At 43.8% G+C, this 16,511-nt stretch overlaps 1 protein-coding gene across 2 annotated transcripts in view; it reads right to left on the reverse strand.

The window, feature by feature from the left end:
* Window positions 1-16,511, reverse strand: part of dnah6 (dynein, axonemal, heavy chain 6) — a 669,683-nt gene that overhangs the window by 474,769 nt on the left and 178,403 nt on the right. For both annotated transcript variants that reach the window (XM_070888374.1, XM_070888373.1), the window contains exon 22: window positions 4,811-4,907. In XM_070888374.1, coding sequence (XP_070744475.1) covers window positions 4,811-4,907 — 97 coding nt within the window. The remainder of the gene's footprint in view (window positions 1-4,810; window positions 4,908-16,511) is intronic.

Genomic DNA, 16,511 nt, shown 5'->3' on the forward strand with positions numbered 1-16,511 from the left:
CCCCTTATTCTGAAACTATGCCCCCTAGTGCTAGATTCCCCCACGAGAGGAAACATCCTCTCTGCATCTATCCTGTCAAGCCCCCTCAGAATCTTATATGTTTCAGTAAGATTTCCTCTCATTCTTCTAAACGCCAATGAGTATAGACTCAACTTTCTTCAAAAGACAACCCCTTCATCTCAAGAATCAACCTCCTGAACCTTCTCTGAACTGCCTCCATTGTAAGTATATCCCTCCTTAAATAAGGAGACCAAAACTTCACACAGAACTCCAGGTGTGGCCTCACCAACACCCTGTACAGTTGTAGAAGGACTTCTCTGCTTTTATACTCCATCCCCCTTGCAATAAAGGCCAACATTCCATTTGCCTTCCTAATTACTTGCTGTACCTGCATGCTAACTTTTTGTGTTTCTTGTACAAGGACTTCTAGATCCCTCTGTACCTCAGCATTTTGTAATCTCTCCCCATTTAAATAATAATTAGCTTTTTTATTTTTCCTACCAAAGTATCTAACCTCACATTTTCCCACATTATACTCCATCTGCCAAATTTTTGCCAACTCACTTACCCTGTTTATATCCCTTTGCAGATTCTTTGTGTCTTCCACACAACTTGCTTTCCCACCCATCTTTGTATTATCAGCAAATCTGGCTACATTACACTCTGTCCCTTCATCCAAATCATTAATATAAATTGTAAACAGTTGAGGCCACAGCACTGATCCCTGTGGTACCCCATTAGTTACTGTTTGCCAATCTGAAAATGACCCATTTATCCCGACTCTCTGTTTTCTGTTATAGTCAATCCTCTATCCATGCCAATATATTACCCCCAACCTTGTGTGCTCTTATCTTGTGCACTAACTTATGTGGCACCTTATCGAATGCCTTCTGGAAATTCAAATACATGGCATCTACTGGTTCCCCTTTCTCCACCCTGCTCGTTACAACCTCAAATTTCTCAAATATGATTTCATTTTCATAAAACCATGCTGACTCTGCTTGACTGTTATGATTTTCTAAATGTCCTGCTACTACTTCCTTAATAATGGACTCCAGCATTTTCCCAATGACAGATGTTAGGCTAATTGATCTTTAGTTTCCTGCTTTCGGTTTCCCTCCTTTCTTAAATGGGGCCTTACATTTGCGGCTTTCCAATCCGCTGGGACCTCTCCAGAATCCAGGAAATTTTGGTAGATTATAACCAATGCATCCACTATCTCTGCAGCCACTTCTTTTATGACTCTAGGATGCAGGCCATCAGGTCCACAGGACTTGTCCACCTTTAGTCCCATTAATTTGCCTAGTACTTTTTCTCCAGTGACAGTGATTGTTTTACGATCCCCCCTCCCAATAGTCCCCTGATGATCAATTATTGGGATGCTTTTCGTGTCTTCTACCATGAAGACCGACACAAAATATTTGTTCAAGTCTCTGCCATTTCCCTGTTTCCCATTATTAATTCCCCAGTCACATCCTCTAAGGGACCAATGTTTACTTTAGCTACTCGCTTCCTTTTTATATACCTGTCGAAGGTCTTACTATCTGTTTTTATATTTCTTAACACTCAAACTATCTTCTCTCGCTTCATTATTATTTTAGTCGTCCTTTGCTGGTTTCTAAACATTTCCCAATCCTCTGGCCTTCCACTATTCTTTGCAACATTGCAAGGGTTCTAGTGCCCTTACCAAAGTTATAATTTAAAATAGTTGGAGAGCTGTTGCACTGTGAGTGGTTAGCCAGTCATGTGATGCTCACAGGACTCAATAAAACCCCAGTCAGTTGGGTCTAGGTCATCCATGATGAGGTATGCAGTTGTGAACCTAATGGATGAACTGGTAATATATCTTGTGATTGTTAAACCTTTGTTAATAAACCAACTAGTTCCTAATAGCCAAAGCTATGAATTCTTAAGCAAAGAACCCATGAAGCAAATACATTACAAAATGGCGACAAGGATGGGATTTCTTGAAGAAGAAATTTTAGTGGCATTTCCTTTTGAAGGCAAGTGGAGCACAGCAAGAAGATATATCGGCAGTGTGGTTCCCGAGTGTGAGTCTGGCAGTACCATTTTTTTTGTGAGTAGTGAACAGTGTGGAAGTGACAAAATGAGCTGGTGGAAAGCCATTTCAAGTCATTGAAAAGCAATTCAAGATTATTGAGAGTGATTAACAGCTATTAAGCCAAGAAGGCAACATGGATGTGACATTGAGTTATGTCAGTAATTTGGGAGCCTTTGACAAGAATAAGGAATCTTTTAGATCCTACAGGGAAAGGTTGCAAATGTTTTTTTTGAGTTAATAATGTCAATGAAGTCCCAGCAAGTGTGGCAGATTCACAATTAAGAAATCAAGCAGTTCAGAAGACGATGAAAGCTATTCTACCAATCATGATTGGAGCAGAGAATTATAGTATTTTAGTGTATTTATTAACCCCAAGAAAGGTTAAGGATGCTTTATTCTCAGACATACTACAGAGATTGGAAAATCATTTTGATCCACAGCCTTTAGAAATAGCGGAGAGCTATAAGTTTGCAATGAGAAACCAAAGGCCTGATGAAACCATCAGTGAATACATTTTTGCCATAAGAAAATTGTCTCTACAATGCAATTTTGGAGGATTCCTAAACAGGGCTCTTCGAGATAAATTTGTGCGTGGATTAACGGATGAGCGCATCCAGTCAAAATTGTTAGGTATGGATGATCTCTCTTTTGAGAGAGCTTGCAAGATAGCCACCTCTACGTAGATGGCAGAAAAAAATATTAAGGAATTTCACCCATTATTGGTAGTAATAGCAGTTCACAGCCACAGGGCTGTAGAAACACAGAAGATTGTAAGCCCTCGTCGGAGAGGGAGTTATGAAACCAAGAAGAATAGATGTTATAGGTGTAATGGCAACCCTATCACACAACAGTGTTGGTTCAAGTGGGCAAAATGCTACCAGTGCCAAGTAAGGGGACACATTGCAGCTGCATGTAAATCCAATCAACGACAGGCCCAACGATAATCAAAGACTTCACTGGGTGGAAACCGATCAGAACAATGCAGGTTTTGATATATATGCAGTGAAGTGCAAAGCAATACATTCCTTGTCAGGATTTCAGAATGTTAATACTGATTAATAATCAATAGATTAATATGACAATAGATACAGCAGCTGATTGCTCAATAATGAGACAGGATATTCATAACTGGGAATATCAAGATCTTAGGAAGAAAGCTAACACTACGAATGATGTAAGGGTTTCAAGGAAACTTAAAAGGACACAGGAAGATAGAGGTCAGGAATTCTGGGCTACATGCTCTGAAAACAGAAATTCCTGAGTCAAATAAGAATAGAGAAAATGGGCATAGCCAGCCAATTGCAAAGAAATGGAGGTCAGAGCAGGAAGAAGCTAAAAGCTTCCAAGATACTCAGGTTCAGTCAAATTTGTAAAATTGTAAAATCGTGATATATCTTTTGAAATATTGTATAAATACCTTGTTTCTAAAAAAAGGGGAAGCAGTGTAACGTAGGCACCTGTGAGTAGGCTCACAGATTTGTAGAGATATTGCTTTGTGAGTGGCTTAGCCAGTCACGTGATGTTCACAAGACTCAATAAAACCCCAGTTGGGTCTCAGTCATCCACGATGAGGTATGCAGTTGTGAGCCTAGTGGATGAACTGGTAATGTGCAGTGTGATTGTTAAACCTTTTTTATAAACCAACTAGTTCTTAATAGCAATGTGTTGCTATGAATTTTTAAGCAAACAACCCATGAAGCAATACATTACACACAGCGGATCTCCCAATCATACATTGTAACTTCAGCGGAAGAGCTACAGAAACCTGAGAGAAACGCATGTTGTGTGAGCTTCTTCAATTGAGGGAACCAATGAGCACAAGTTCAGCAGGCTGGAAACAGGCAATTAATTACAGCCCTCATATTTAAGAAAGGCATATGTGGAAATTGGTTATTGGCTATATTGGCTTAACTCAACAATCAGAAAATGAACAAAATCATAAATCAGAAACAAAATAAATCAGAAATAAAACCCGGATGAAAATAATAACTTGCACTTGTCGAACATATTTAACGCAATAAAGCCAATCCAAAGCACTTCACAAACGCTAAAATAACTGCACACTTAGAAGTGGAGGGAAAAGGACTGGGATGCTGACCAAAATAAGATGAGAGAGATAGGTTTTGAGGAGGTTTTTGAAGGAAGACGGAGAGGCAAAGCCAGAGAGAATCAACACTGTGCAATAGCAGCCAACGGAAGTTCCAGCAGGGCCAAAGTTTTCAGATGAAGCAATGGAGACGCTGGTGGAGCAACTTGTGGTGAAACTGGGTGTCTTCAGTTCATCCCATGCTGAAAAATGATGTTGTCAAGGAACAGCATGTAAATATGAAAAGAATAGCCAAGTATGGAGCCTCAAGGCACAACCGGCGTCAACTTGCTGGAGCAAGAGGAGAAACCACTGCAGGACTGCCAATATAATTGTACAAAGGGTAGAATTTGTCTAACCAATCTTATAAACTTTTGAGGAGGTGACATCCCAGGTTGACGGGACAAAGCAAACACATCCCTGCAGAAGTCAGCAACTCTCAGCAGAGATGGGGAGAAAGTGAAAGGGGAAAAATAAACGTTCCTCATGCACACCCTCAGGCTGCTTACCGAGCAGTATTGACACCATCCTGGGAAGCGATGTTCTTCCTGCCCGTAGTTGAGGGAATTTTCAAAAATAAATTAATTCAAATTTCTACTTAAAATACCCCTTCTGCTTTCTGCCATAAATACAATATAAAGCAGTATAAGAAGAGCTCAAACCTGGGGAAGATCACACGTTTAGATTCAAGATAGGCCTCCAGACACTTTAGAATCTGGTCTAATAATTCGTTGTTATGCATGAAAGCTTCCAACAAACCTATTCAAGAAACAGAAAGTACACAATAATATCGCACACGATAGACAAAGTGAAGAAACAAAAACAAAATTGCTGGAATCACTGAGTAGGTTAGACAACATCTATGGAGAGAACAGACCTGCTCTCTCATTGGATGTGGCCTGACCTGTTCAAGAAATGTCTGTTTTTGTTTCACATTTCCAGCATATACAGCTTTTTGTTTATAAAGTAAAGACATCTGATTGCAAACTCGAACAGATCATCACAGTATTGATGGGTACTCATTGCTATTTGTACTTTGCAGAATACAGCAGGCCAGCTTTTGGCACACCAGATCATCCAGTATTACTGTACATTGCAGGGTAGATTCAGCAGTGTTGCACATTGGGAGAGCAGAAGTGTAAAGGGTACTGGGTGAAACCATAGAATTGTGTGACCCTACCCCTATTTCCTACTTCATTGTAATTTAGCAGTTTTCTGTTTTTAAGTCAGCTGACGTCGTGCCCAATTTTGTGCCTTTGCATCATTAAGACTCCAAACTGATACAAAAATATTTAAACAAACACCAAGCATAATTCTGCAGCTTTTGCACTAGCTTGGCTCTTATTCGTTATGCGCCACTGCCTGGAATGGGAGGAATGGAAACACCATGTGTGAAGGAACTCTGAAATTGCCAAAATGAAATATTATTTAGTTGCAATATCTATTGCACCATTTTAGTACAGTGTTGTTTCTTTCAGAGATTTATTTCCTGATTTCTGATATTTTTATCAATAATATGCATTGCCAGACTAATGTTCGGGTCCAATTTTTATTTACTCTTTCTGAACAGTTTGTTTTCAAAGTGTCACATATTTCAAGTGGTAGAAAATGAAAGAAGGCATACTCAACAGGCACCAAAATATGTCTGCAGACCTTGGAACACCTACTTACCAATGACTGAGGCCAACTTAACTTGCTCTTGGCCAGCAGGAAGGCAGCTGCAGTGCTTTGCAATCTTTCAAGGGCACCGACAGCCAACTTGCAATTAAAGCTCATCACTGGATTGCCATCCTCTGGGGAGGGTGCCCCGGAGTTCTAAATAGGGGAACTATCCTCACACCATCTCAACAGGGGTTAGATGCAGCACCGCTACAACAATAACAACTTGCATTGTATAGTGCATTTAACATAGTTAAATGTTCCAAGGCCCTTCGCAGGAATATTAATAAACAAAATATGACATAAGGAGATTTTAGGACAGATGACTAAACGCTTGGTCAAAGTAGGAGGTTTTAAGGAGTGTCTTAAAGGAGGAAGGAGAGGTGGAGAGACGGAAAGGTTTAGATTCCACGGGCTAGAATTTTCATTGGCTTACCGCCCGGTTTCTGGGTGATATTGGCCATTGTGGGCGATAACCAGGCAAGCGAGAAACTCCCCACTTGATTTACGCCGGCGGTTTTGAGGTACCGCTGGGGAGTTGACCGCCGGTGTGCACCGTCCTCAGATCGCCCGGCTCAGCGGTGACCCGTAGGTAAGTATGAAAAAAAACGCTGATGAGAATCAGTGGAGCTGGGCGGTAGCTGAGTAGCTCTTCGAGAAAAAGGTTAGTAATTGGGTATTTTACTTATTATTTTAAAATGCTGTTGTGGTGATTTAGGTTAAAAGGGTTTGGAGAATGTTTTAATTATTTTTTTTTATGTTCTGTTTTTTGAAAAAAATATTTTTAATGTTTTTCTGCTCCTCGGCCCAACCCGTAGCCTCGGGGTAAATTTTTAGTGATTTAATTAATTTATCGCCTATTTTCTTTCGGAACTGCCCAATCGACCTAAATTCCACTTTTTCGCCAAGAATCGGGGTGCAACACCCATTTTTTTCACTGGGAGGATTTCTTTATTTTTAGGGGGAAGTTTTCGTCGGCGATAATCTTGGGAATCTTAGCGGTCTTTTGGGTGGCAATTGGGCGCTGGCGGACTGTTAGGAAATTCTAGCCCATAGAAACTTACAGCACAGGAGGTGGTGATTCGGCCCATCCAGCCTGTGTTGGCTCTTTGAAATAGCAGCCATGCTTTTGGCCCACATCCCCGCTTTTTGAACATAACTCATCCTTAAGTACATGTCCACCTCCCTTTTAAACTATTTATGGAACCAGCTTTCACCACTGTTTCCAGGAGAGCGTTCCAGATCCCAACAACTCTCAGTGGAAAAAAAACTATCCACTACTCCCGTCTAGGTCTTTGCCAATGATTTTAAATTTATGATCTCTGGTTATTGACCAACTCGCCAGAGGGAATAGGTTCTCTCTATCTATTATCATGAAAACCTCTATTAGGTCACCCGTTAACCTTCTCTGTTCTAAGGAGAACATTCCTAACTTTCCTACCTCACCTCATAACTGAATTCCCTCATTCCTGGTAACATTCTGGTAAACCTCCTCTGTACCCTTTCGAAGGCCTTTATATCTTTCTGGAAGTGTAGTGCCCAGAATTGTCCCCAAACTCCAATAGGCCGAACTAGTGAATTATGAAGTTCCAGCATCATCTCTTTGCTTTTAATTTTCATGCCTTTATTTATAAACCCAAGTAAACCCTATGCTTTTTTAACCACCTTATCAACTTGCCCTGCCACCTTTTAAGGAATTGTGTATGTGGACCCCAAAGTCTCTCTGCTCATCTACACTTTTCAAAATCGTGCCATTTATAATATACTGTACTTCCATATTAGTTCTCCCAATGTGCATCACTTCATACTTCTGCGCATTGAACACCATCTGCCATGCTTCTGCCCATTTCACTATTCTATGTCATCCTGAAGCTTGTAACTATCCTCATCACTATCTACCACATTGCCAAGTTTCGTATCATCTGTAAACTTTATAATGCTGCTCCCTACACCCAAGTCTAGGTCGTTCATAAAAATTGAAGAGTTACGGACTCAAAACTGACCCTTAGGGAACGCCACTGCAAACCATCTCCCAGTCTGAAAAACATCCATCCTCCACCACTCTCTGCTTCCTGTCACTTAGCCAATTACATATCCATACTGCAATTTTCCCCTTAATTCCATGGGCTTCTAGATTCTTAACAAGCCACCTGTGCGGCACTTTGTCGAATGTCTTCTGAAAATTTATAGATACATCTATGACACTACCTTGATCAACTTTTTCTGTTACCTCAAAGAATTCAGACACGATTTCTCTTTAGAAAATCTATGCTGGCTCTCCTTGATTAACCTATGCCTTTCCAAATGAAAGTTTATTTTGTCTCTGATTATGGTTTCCAATAACTTCCCCACCACCGATGTCAGGCTAACTAGCCTATAGTTTCCCTGTTTATTCCTCTCCCCTTTCTTGAATACTGGTATAACATTAGCAACCTTCCAGTTCTCCAACACGACTCCTGTGTCCAATGAGGATTGAAAAATTGTCACCAATAGCCCTGATATTTCTACCTTTGCTTCCTTCAGTAACCTAGGATGCATTCCATCCAGACCAGGTGACTTACAAACTTTCAGTAATGCGAATCGTTTTAGTACATCTTCTCTAGCTAGGTGCATGGAGGGGCTCGGGAGGTGTGTCGCTGAGGCCTATAAAAAGGCCCAACGCGTCGGAGAGGCTCGGGAGTTCCAGTTGCGCGGAGAGGCTCGGGAGGTGCGTCGGAGAGGCCTATAAAAAGGCCCAACGTGTCGGAGAGGCCCGGGAGTTCCAGGTGCGTGGAGAGGCTCAGGAGGTGCGTCGGAGAGGCCTATAAAAAGGCCCAATGCGTCGGAGAGGCCCGGGAGTTCCAGGTGCGTGGAGAGGCTCGGGAGGTGCGTCGCTGAGGCGAGCCGGTGCGGCTACAGGGAGAAGGCAAAAAGGAAGTAGAAAGAAATTGAACGGTGATGTCACAGCCAAGGGGCTAAGTGATTGGTAAGTAGTTTTTCTTTTTCTTTCTTTATCCGTAAGTAACCTTTTAACATTGTTGTTGTCCAATTAAGTTAATCCAAGGGTTAAGTCATGGCAGGAGAGCTCGGACACGTGTTATGCTCCTCCTGTACTATGTGGGAACTCAGGGACGCTTCCGGTGTCCCTGACGACTACGTGTGCGGGAAGTGTATCTGCCTGCAGATCCTGACAGACCGCACTGCGGCACTGGAGCTGCGGGTGAATTCACTCTGGAGCATCCACGATGCCGAGAATGACGTGAATAGCACGTTTAGCGAGTTGGTCACACCGCAGGTAAAGGGTACACAGCCAGATAGTGAACGGGTAACCAACAGGAAGAGCAGTGCAAGGAAGGTACTGCAGGGGTCCCCTGTGCTCATGCCCCTGCAAAACAGATACACTGCTTTGGGTACTGTTGAGGGGGATGACTCATTAGGGGAAGGCAGCAGCAGCCAAGTTCTTGGCACTGTGGGTGGCTCTGCTGCACAGGAGGGCAGGAAAAAGAGTGGGAGAGCTATAGTGATAGGGGATTCAATTGTAAGGGGAATAGATAGGCGTTTCTGCGGCCACAACTGAGACTCCAGGATGGTACGTTGCCTCCCTGGTGCAAGGGTCAAGGATGTTTCAGAGTGGGTGCAGGACATTCTGAAAATGGAGGGTGAACAGCCAGTTGTCATGGTGCATATAGGTACCAACGATATAGGTAAAAAACGGGATGAGGTCCTACAAGATGAATTTAGGGAGCTAGGAGCTAAATTAAAAAGTAGGGCCTCAAAAGTAGTAATCTCAGGACTGCTACCAATGTCACGTGCTAGTCAGAGTAGGAATCGCAGGATAGCTCAGATGAATATGTGGCTTGAGGAGTGGTGCAGAAGGGAGGGATTCAAATTCCTGGGACATTGCAACCGGTTCTGGGGGGAGGTGGGACCAGTACAAATCGGACGGTCTGCACCTGGGCAGGACCAGAACCAATGTTCTCGGGGGTGTGTTTGCTAGTGCTGTTGGGGAGGAGTGAAACTAATATGGCAGGGGGATGGGAACTTATGCAGGGAGACAGAGGGAAATAAAAGGGAGACAGAGGCAAAAGATAGAAAGGAGAATAGTAAAAGTGGAGGGGAGAGAAACCCAAGGCAAAAAACAAAAAGGGCCACATTACAGCAAAATTCTAAAGGGGCAAAGTGTGTTAAAAAGACAAGCCTGAAGGTTCTGTGTCTCAATGCGAGGAGTATTCGGAATAAGGTGGACGAATTAACTGTGCAGACAGCAGTTAATGGATATGATGTAGTTGGCATCACGGAGACATGGCTCCAGGGTGACCAAGGCTGGAAACTCAACATCCAGGGGTATTCAACATTTAGGAAGGATAGGCAGAGAGGAAAAGGAGGTGGGGTGGCGTTGCTGGTTAAAGAGGAAATTAATGCAATAATAAGAAAGGACATTAGCTTGGATGATGTGGGATCGGTATGGGTGGAGCTACGGAATACCAAAGGGCAGAAAACGCTAGTGGGAGTTGTGTACAGGCCACCAAACAGTAGTAATGAGGTTGGGGACAACATCAAACAAGAAATAAGGGCTGTGTGCAATAAAGGTACAGCAGTTATCATGGGCGATTTTAATTTACATATGGATTGGGCTAACAAAACTGGTAGCAATGCGGTGGAGGAGGATTTCCTGGAGTATATTAGGGATGGTTTTCTTGACCAATATGTTGAGGAACCAATTAGAGAGCTGTCCATCCTAGACTGGGTTATGTGTAATGAGAAGGGACTAATTAGCAATCTTGTTGTGCGAGGCCCCTTGGGGAAGAGTGACCATAATATGATAGAATTCTTTATTAAGATGGAGAGTGACACAGTTAAATCAGAAACGAGGGTCCTGAACTTAAGGAAAGCTAACTTTGACGGCATGAGGCGTAAATTGGCTAGAATAGACTGGCAAATGATACTTAAAGGGTTGACAGTGGATAGGTAAAGGCAAACATTTATCGATCACATGGATGAACTTCACCAATTGTACATCCCTGTCTGGAGTAAAAATAAAACAGGGAAGGTGGCTCAACCATGGCGAACAAGGGAACTTAAGGATAGTGTTAGATCCAAGGAAGAGGCATATAAATTGGTCAGAAAAAGCAGCAAACCAGAGGACTGGGAGAAATTTAGAATTCAGCAGAGGAGGACAAAGGGTTTAATTAGGAGGGGGAAAATAGAGTACGAGAGGAAGCTTGCCGGGAACATAAAAACCGACTGCTAAAGCTTCTATAGATATGTGAGGAGAAACAGATTAGTGAAGACAAACGTAGGTCCCTTGCAGTCGGACTCAGGTGAATTTATAATGGGGAACAAAGAAATGGCAGACCAATTGAACAAATACTTTGGTTCTGTCTTCACGACACAGGAGGACACAAATAACCTTCCGGATGTATGAGGGGACCGAGGGTCTAGTGAGAAGGAGGAATTAAAGGATATCCTAATTAGGCGGGAAATTGATGGGATTGAAGGCTGATAAATTCCCAGGGCCTGATAGTCTGCATCCCAGAGTACTTAAGGAAGTGGCCCTAGAAATAGTGAATGCATTGGTGATCATTTTCCAACAGTCTATCGACTCTGGATCAGTTCCTATGGACTGGAGGGTAGCTAATGTAACACCACTTTTTTAAAAAGAAGAGAAAGCGGGTAATTATAGACTGGTTAGCCTGACATCAGTAGTGGGGAAAATGTTGGAATCAATTATTAAGGATGAAATAGCAGCACATTTGAAAAGCAGTGACAGGATCGGTCCAAGTCAACATGGATTTATGAAAGGGATCAAGGGGTATGGAGAGAAAGCGGGAAAAGGGTACGGAGGTGAATGATCTGTCATGATCTTATTGAATGGTGCTGCAGGCTCGAAGGGCCGAATGGCCTACTCCTGCACCTATTTTCTATGTTTCTATTACTATCCTGGCCTTAACTTACCTCTCATCTTTTAGTACAACCTTCATATCATGTGTTTCCTTTGTAAAGACAGATGCAAAGCACTCATTTAATAATGTAGCCATGTCCTCTGCCACGACAAAGATTTCATCTTGGATTCTGAAGAGGGACAACTTTTTCCTCAGCTAACCTCTTATACTTTATGGCCGAGAAATTGGATATGGCCAGAAAACGGTCAGTGTCATGGGCCAACGCTATTTGCCTGCGTCCGTTCAAAATGGTGCAGGCAGTACACAAAATTCATTCTGCCTACTCATTATAATGATTGGAGTGCTGATCTCAGTGCTAAATGCTTCCCGGTTAGCTGGGGGCGGGCGCGGGGGGGGGCAATATCGGATGTAATCTAATGGCCACTATTATTTAGCCAAGGCTCTCTGCACTACTTAAAAGGTTCTTTGTTACAGAGGCACGTCATTGTCATTGTACAGCAAGTCATGGCTCAGCAACTGGGAAATGAGCAAGAAGGTTCTCAGATGCGGCACTAGAGGCCTTGGTAATGACCATGCAATGAAGGTGGGCTGTCCTGTACCCACAGGGTGGCAGGAGGCCATCCAAGGCCATTTGTAGAAGGCGTGGGAGGAGATAGCTAACTCTGTCATGTCCACCAGAGTGGTCCAAAGGACCTGATCCAGTGCCAAAAAAAGTTTAATGTAATGACCTCACAAGGCAGGTCCACGTGAGTGAAGGCTTCAGAAAATGCCATATCCCACCATCTGCACCACAAGCCTCTCACATTTCTCAATGCACCATACCCCATCAACTCACCTACCAACAATATCTACCTATCACCAATCATACCTCAAAAACATGGCATAACTTCACTCTCACAGCCTTACCACAGCAGCAACACTCACTCACGCTAATAGCTATTAAACTATGGAAGGCACATCACCAAACACATTGGCAGCACTCTCACTCATCCCTTTCTCTTGTAGGCAAAAGTGGCACATAACAGGAGGGACCAATGGCAGATGGGAGAGGTGGCCAAGCCGCAATACAGAACCTCACCGACCTGGAGGAATCGGTGTTTGACATTATTGGAGGGGTAGTGATGGAGTCTGTGGCCAATGGAGAAGTTGAAGCTGTTGCTGATGATATGGTCACACCTAATCTTTCTTTTCGCATCCCACTTACCCCTCATAACACAATCTCTTCTCACTTACAAGCTGCTGATGGTGTATGCATGAAGAACTTGCTTTCCCCCCTCTCCTCACCACAACCCAACCCCTGTGCCTTTCTTCTTTCATAGACCCAAACCTGCTAGCAGGCCAGCCTGTCCCTGATGTTGTGGAGGAGAGTGATGGAGGAGAAGACGACACATCGGCACTGCATCGGACACTCGCACACACCAGCTCTGAAAATCGAACTGCAAGGAACTTAGAGGGTAGTATAGAGATAGTATAGTATATCTGCACCTGGTGAGCCACCGGACTAGAGAGGGAGACAGCCAAGCCGAGGGAAAGGGTGGCTCGGGTGCCAGCTACCCAGATGGCGAGTTTGCACATGAGTTCTGCTGCATATGGCTCAAATGGGACGACTTTCAGAAGAAGGGTGATGAGCATGCACACAGAAATGTCATGTGCAATGGCAGAGAGCCTCTTTATCAGTGTCAACGAGCATTGAGAAGTCCGCCTGCAACATTGGGTGAGGCTTTCCGCAGAGCTTGTATTCTATGCCTTGGCTAAGAAAGGAAAGATTTCCGTATGCCTTTTTAACTACCTTAGTGACCTGTCCTACTACCTTTAAGGATCTGTGAACATAAACTCCAAGGTCCCTCTGTTCCTCCACAGCTCTTGGTATTCTCCTGTTCATTGTGTATTCCCTTGCCTTGTTGCTCCTCCCCAAATGCATTGGCTCACACTTTTCCGGATTGAATTCCATTTGCCACTTTTCTACTCAACTGAGTAGGTTGATATCTTCCTGCAGTCTGGAGCTTTCCACCTCACTGTTAACCATACGGCCAATTTTTGTATTATCTGCAAATTTTTTCTTTAAGTCCAAATCATTAATATATACTACAAAAAGTATATTTTTGTGTTCTTTTACTTCCTCACACAATCACACTTTCTCTCGCTCATTCTCTCGCTCATTCTCTCTCTTGCTCTAACATAGTACTGATTCACTCGCTCACTCCCTCCCTCTCTCCCACTTTTACTCTCATATTCACTTGCTCTCAACGTTCATTCACTCTCATTCAGTCTCGCACTCTCACATTTTCACTCACTGACACTCAAACTCATGCACTCATTCATTCTCTTGCACTCACTTGCTCACTTACACTTTCTCTCATTCTGTAACTCACTCCCTTTCCTCAAGGGGAGAGGGAACTGTAGCCTGATACTAGAGTGAGAGAGGATTAATTTCCGACGTCAGGGTGCAATAGGATTGCATTCCTTTTCATTTTCTCTCTTTCTGTCCTGACACCTCTCATAGATGGGCGAGACGGTGGTATAGGATAATGCCAGTGACTAACATAATCACCAAGATGGTGGTTGTTTGTTTGTTATCCTGGCTACATTTGTAAAAGCTCACCTCGATGTTAAAGCTAGTGAAGAGACTCTTGCAGGCACAGGGAGTGTGGGACTGTCCTGTGAGCGTGATCTAAAATACGGTTCCAAAATCCAAAAGAATAAAAGGTCAAAAAGATACTGGGCCTAAAATTCCAGTGAGAGGCTTCTTTCGAACGAATGTCTCCGACCCGAGAATTTTTACGAAATTACCTGGTGGTCCTGGAGGTGCCTGCGATTCCAGTGGGGAGGCCTTCTCTTCCCACGCTTCGAAGCACACTCCCGTCCTCAAGGTTCGAACACAGAAGGTGTAGTCACGTGTGACTACGCAACCAATCAAGTGCAGTATTTCCATTAATAGCAATGAGAACTCCATATCTACGAGTTCTCATTGCTATTAATGAGAAAATATCGCAGTAAACACAACATAAAAAATAAAAAACACACCTCACATAATTAAAATTAATTGAAATTAAAGTTAATAAATGTGTTAGAAAAAATATATATTTTCTCGCTTTTTAAAAAAGTTTTGTAATTCAGGTTTAAAATAAACTTATCTTAGTTGGCAGGGTTTTTAAACATAAAATTTGTTTTAAATTTTATTTTTATATGTTTTTCTATGTTTTAAAACTCTTGGGGCTAGATTTTAGACTTCTGTGCTTATCGCCCAAAAATGAATGTTATTTCTGGCGTGGGCGGTAAAAATGGGTTTTGAGATCGCCGGCTTCTCGCCCATTCTCAAAGCACCTAATCTCCATTTTTGAAATTGGGCGTTACCACGTGTGATATGAAATAGGCGGTAGCATTAAATCTCGCTGACATAGAAACATAGGGCTCAAGTTTCGGACCACCGCTAGAACGACGCAAATTGGAGAGGCCCACCTAATTTGTAGAACAGAAATTGTGCCGAATACTTACACCTCGCGATTCTCTGAAAGCTGTAGGCCCGTTTCCAGCTCGGCGCGGCGCAGCAGGAGCTGCTGCAGGCGGAGCTACAGCCCTGCGCCAAAAACAGTGCCAACAGCTGCGCGCGTCCGCGTAGAGGCTGCACGCGTGCGCAGTAGCTCCTGGCCCTCCCAGCGGGTCCTGTCTTCGGGCGACGACCCTATCCCAGGCCGAAGAGACTTCACCCCTATCACGGGCCGAGTGGCCTGACACCTCTTACCTCGTCGATGGTGGGGCCCGCCCGGCATCTGCTGGGGGTGGGCCCCGCCCGAAGTCCTTGGCGGCAGCCCGGCTTCCACGTCGTCGGCGCAGCACGTTCAGCTCCTCCCTCCCTTCCCCTCCTCCCCCACTCCCTCCCTCCCCCTCTCCTCTCCTCTCTCCCCCCCCCCCTCCCTCCCTCAATCCTCCCACTCACCCCTCCTCCTCCCTTCATTCAATAAGATCATGACTGATCATTCACCTCAGTACCCCTTTCCTGCTTTCTCTCCATACCCCTTGATCCCTTTAGCCGTAAGGGCCATATCTAACTCACTCTTGAATATATCCAACGAACTGGCGTCAACAGCTCTCTGCAGTAGAGAATTCAACAGGCTGACAACTCTCCAAGTGAAGATAGATAGATTTTTAACCAATAAGGGAATTAAGGGTTATGAGGAGCGGGCGGGTAAGTGGAGCTGAGTCCACAGCCAGATCAGCCATGATCTTGTTGAATGGCGGAGCAGGCTCGAGGGGCTAGATGGCCTACTCCTGTTCCTAATTCTTATGTTCTTATGTTCTTAAGAACTTTCTCCTCATCTCAGTCCTAAATGGCTTACCCCTTATCCTTAGACTGTGTCCTAACTGCATCTAACCTCCCCAGTCCTGTCAAAATTTTATATGTTTCTATGAGATCCCCTCTCATCCTTCTAAACTCCAGTGAATACAGGCCCAGTCGATCCAGCCTCTCCTCATATGTCAGTCCTGCCATCCCAGGAATCAGTCTGGTGGACCTTCGCTGCACTCCCTCACTCGCAAGAACGTCCTTCCTCAGATTACGAGACCAAAACTGAACACAATATTCCAGGTGAGGCCTCACCAAGGCCCTGTACAACTGCAGTAAGACCCCCTGCTCCTATCCTCAAATCTGCTAGCTATGAAGGCCAACATACCATTTGCCTTCTTCACCTCCTGCTGTATCTGCATGCTAACTTTCAATGACTGATGTACCATGACACCCACGTCTCGTTGCACCTCCCCTTTTCCTAATCTGCCACCATTCAGATAATATTCTGCCTTCGTGTTTTTGCCACCAAAATGGATA

This window comes from Pristiophorus japonicus, chromosome 1, assembly GCF_044704955.1.
Source record: "Pristiophorus japonicus isolate sPriJap1 chromosome 1, sPriJap1.hap1, whole genome shotgun sequence".
NCBI lineage: Eukaryota > Metazoa > Chordata > Chondrichthyes > Pristiophoridae > Pristiophorus > Pristiophorus japonicus.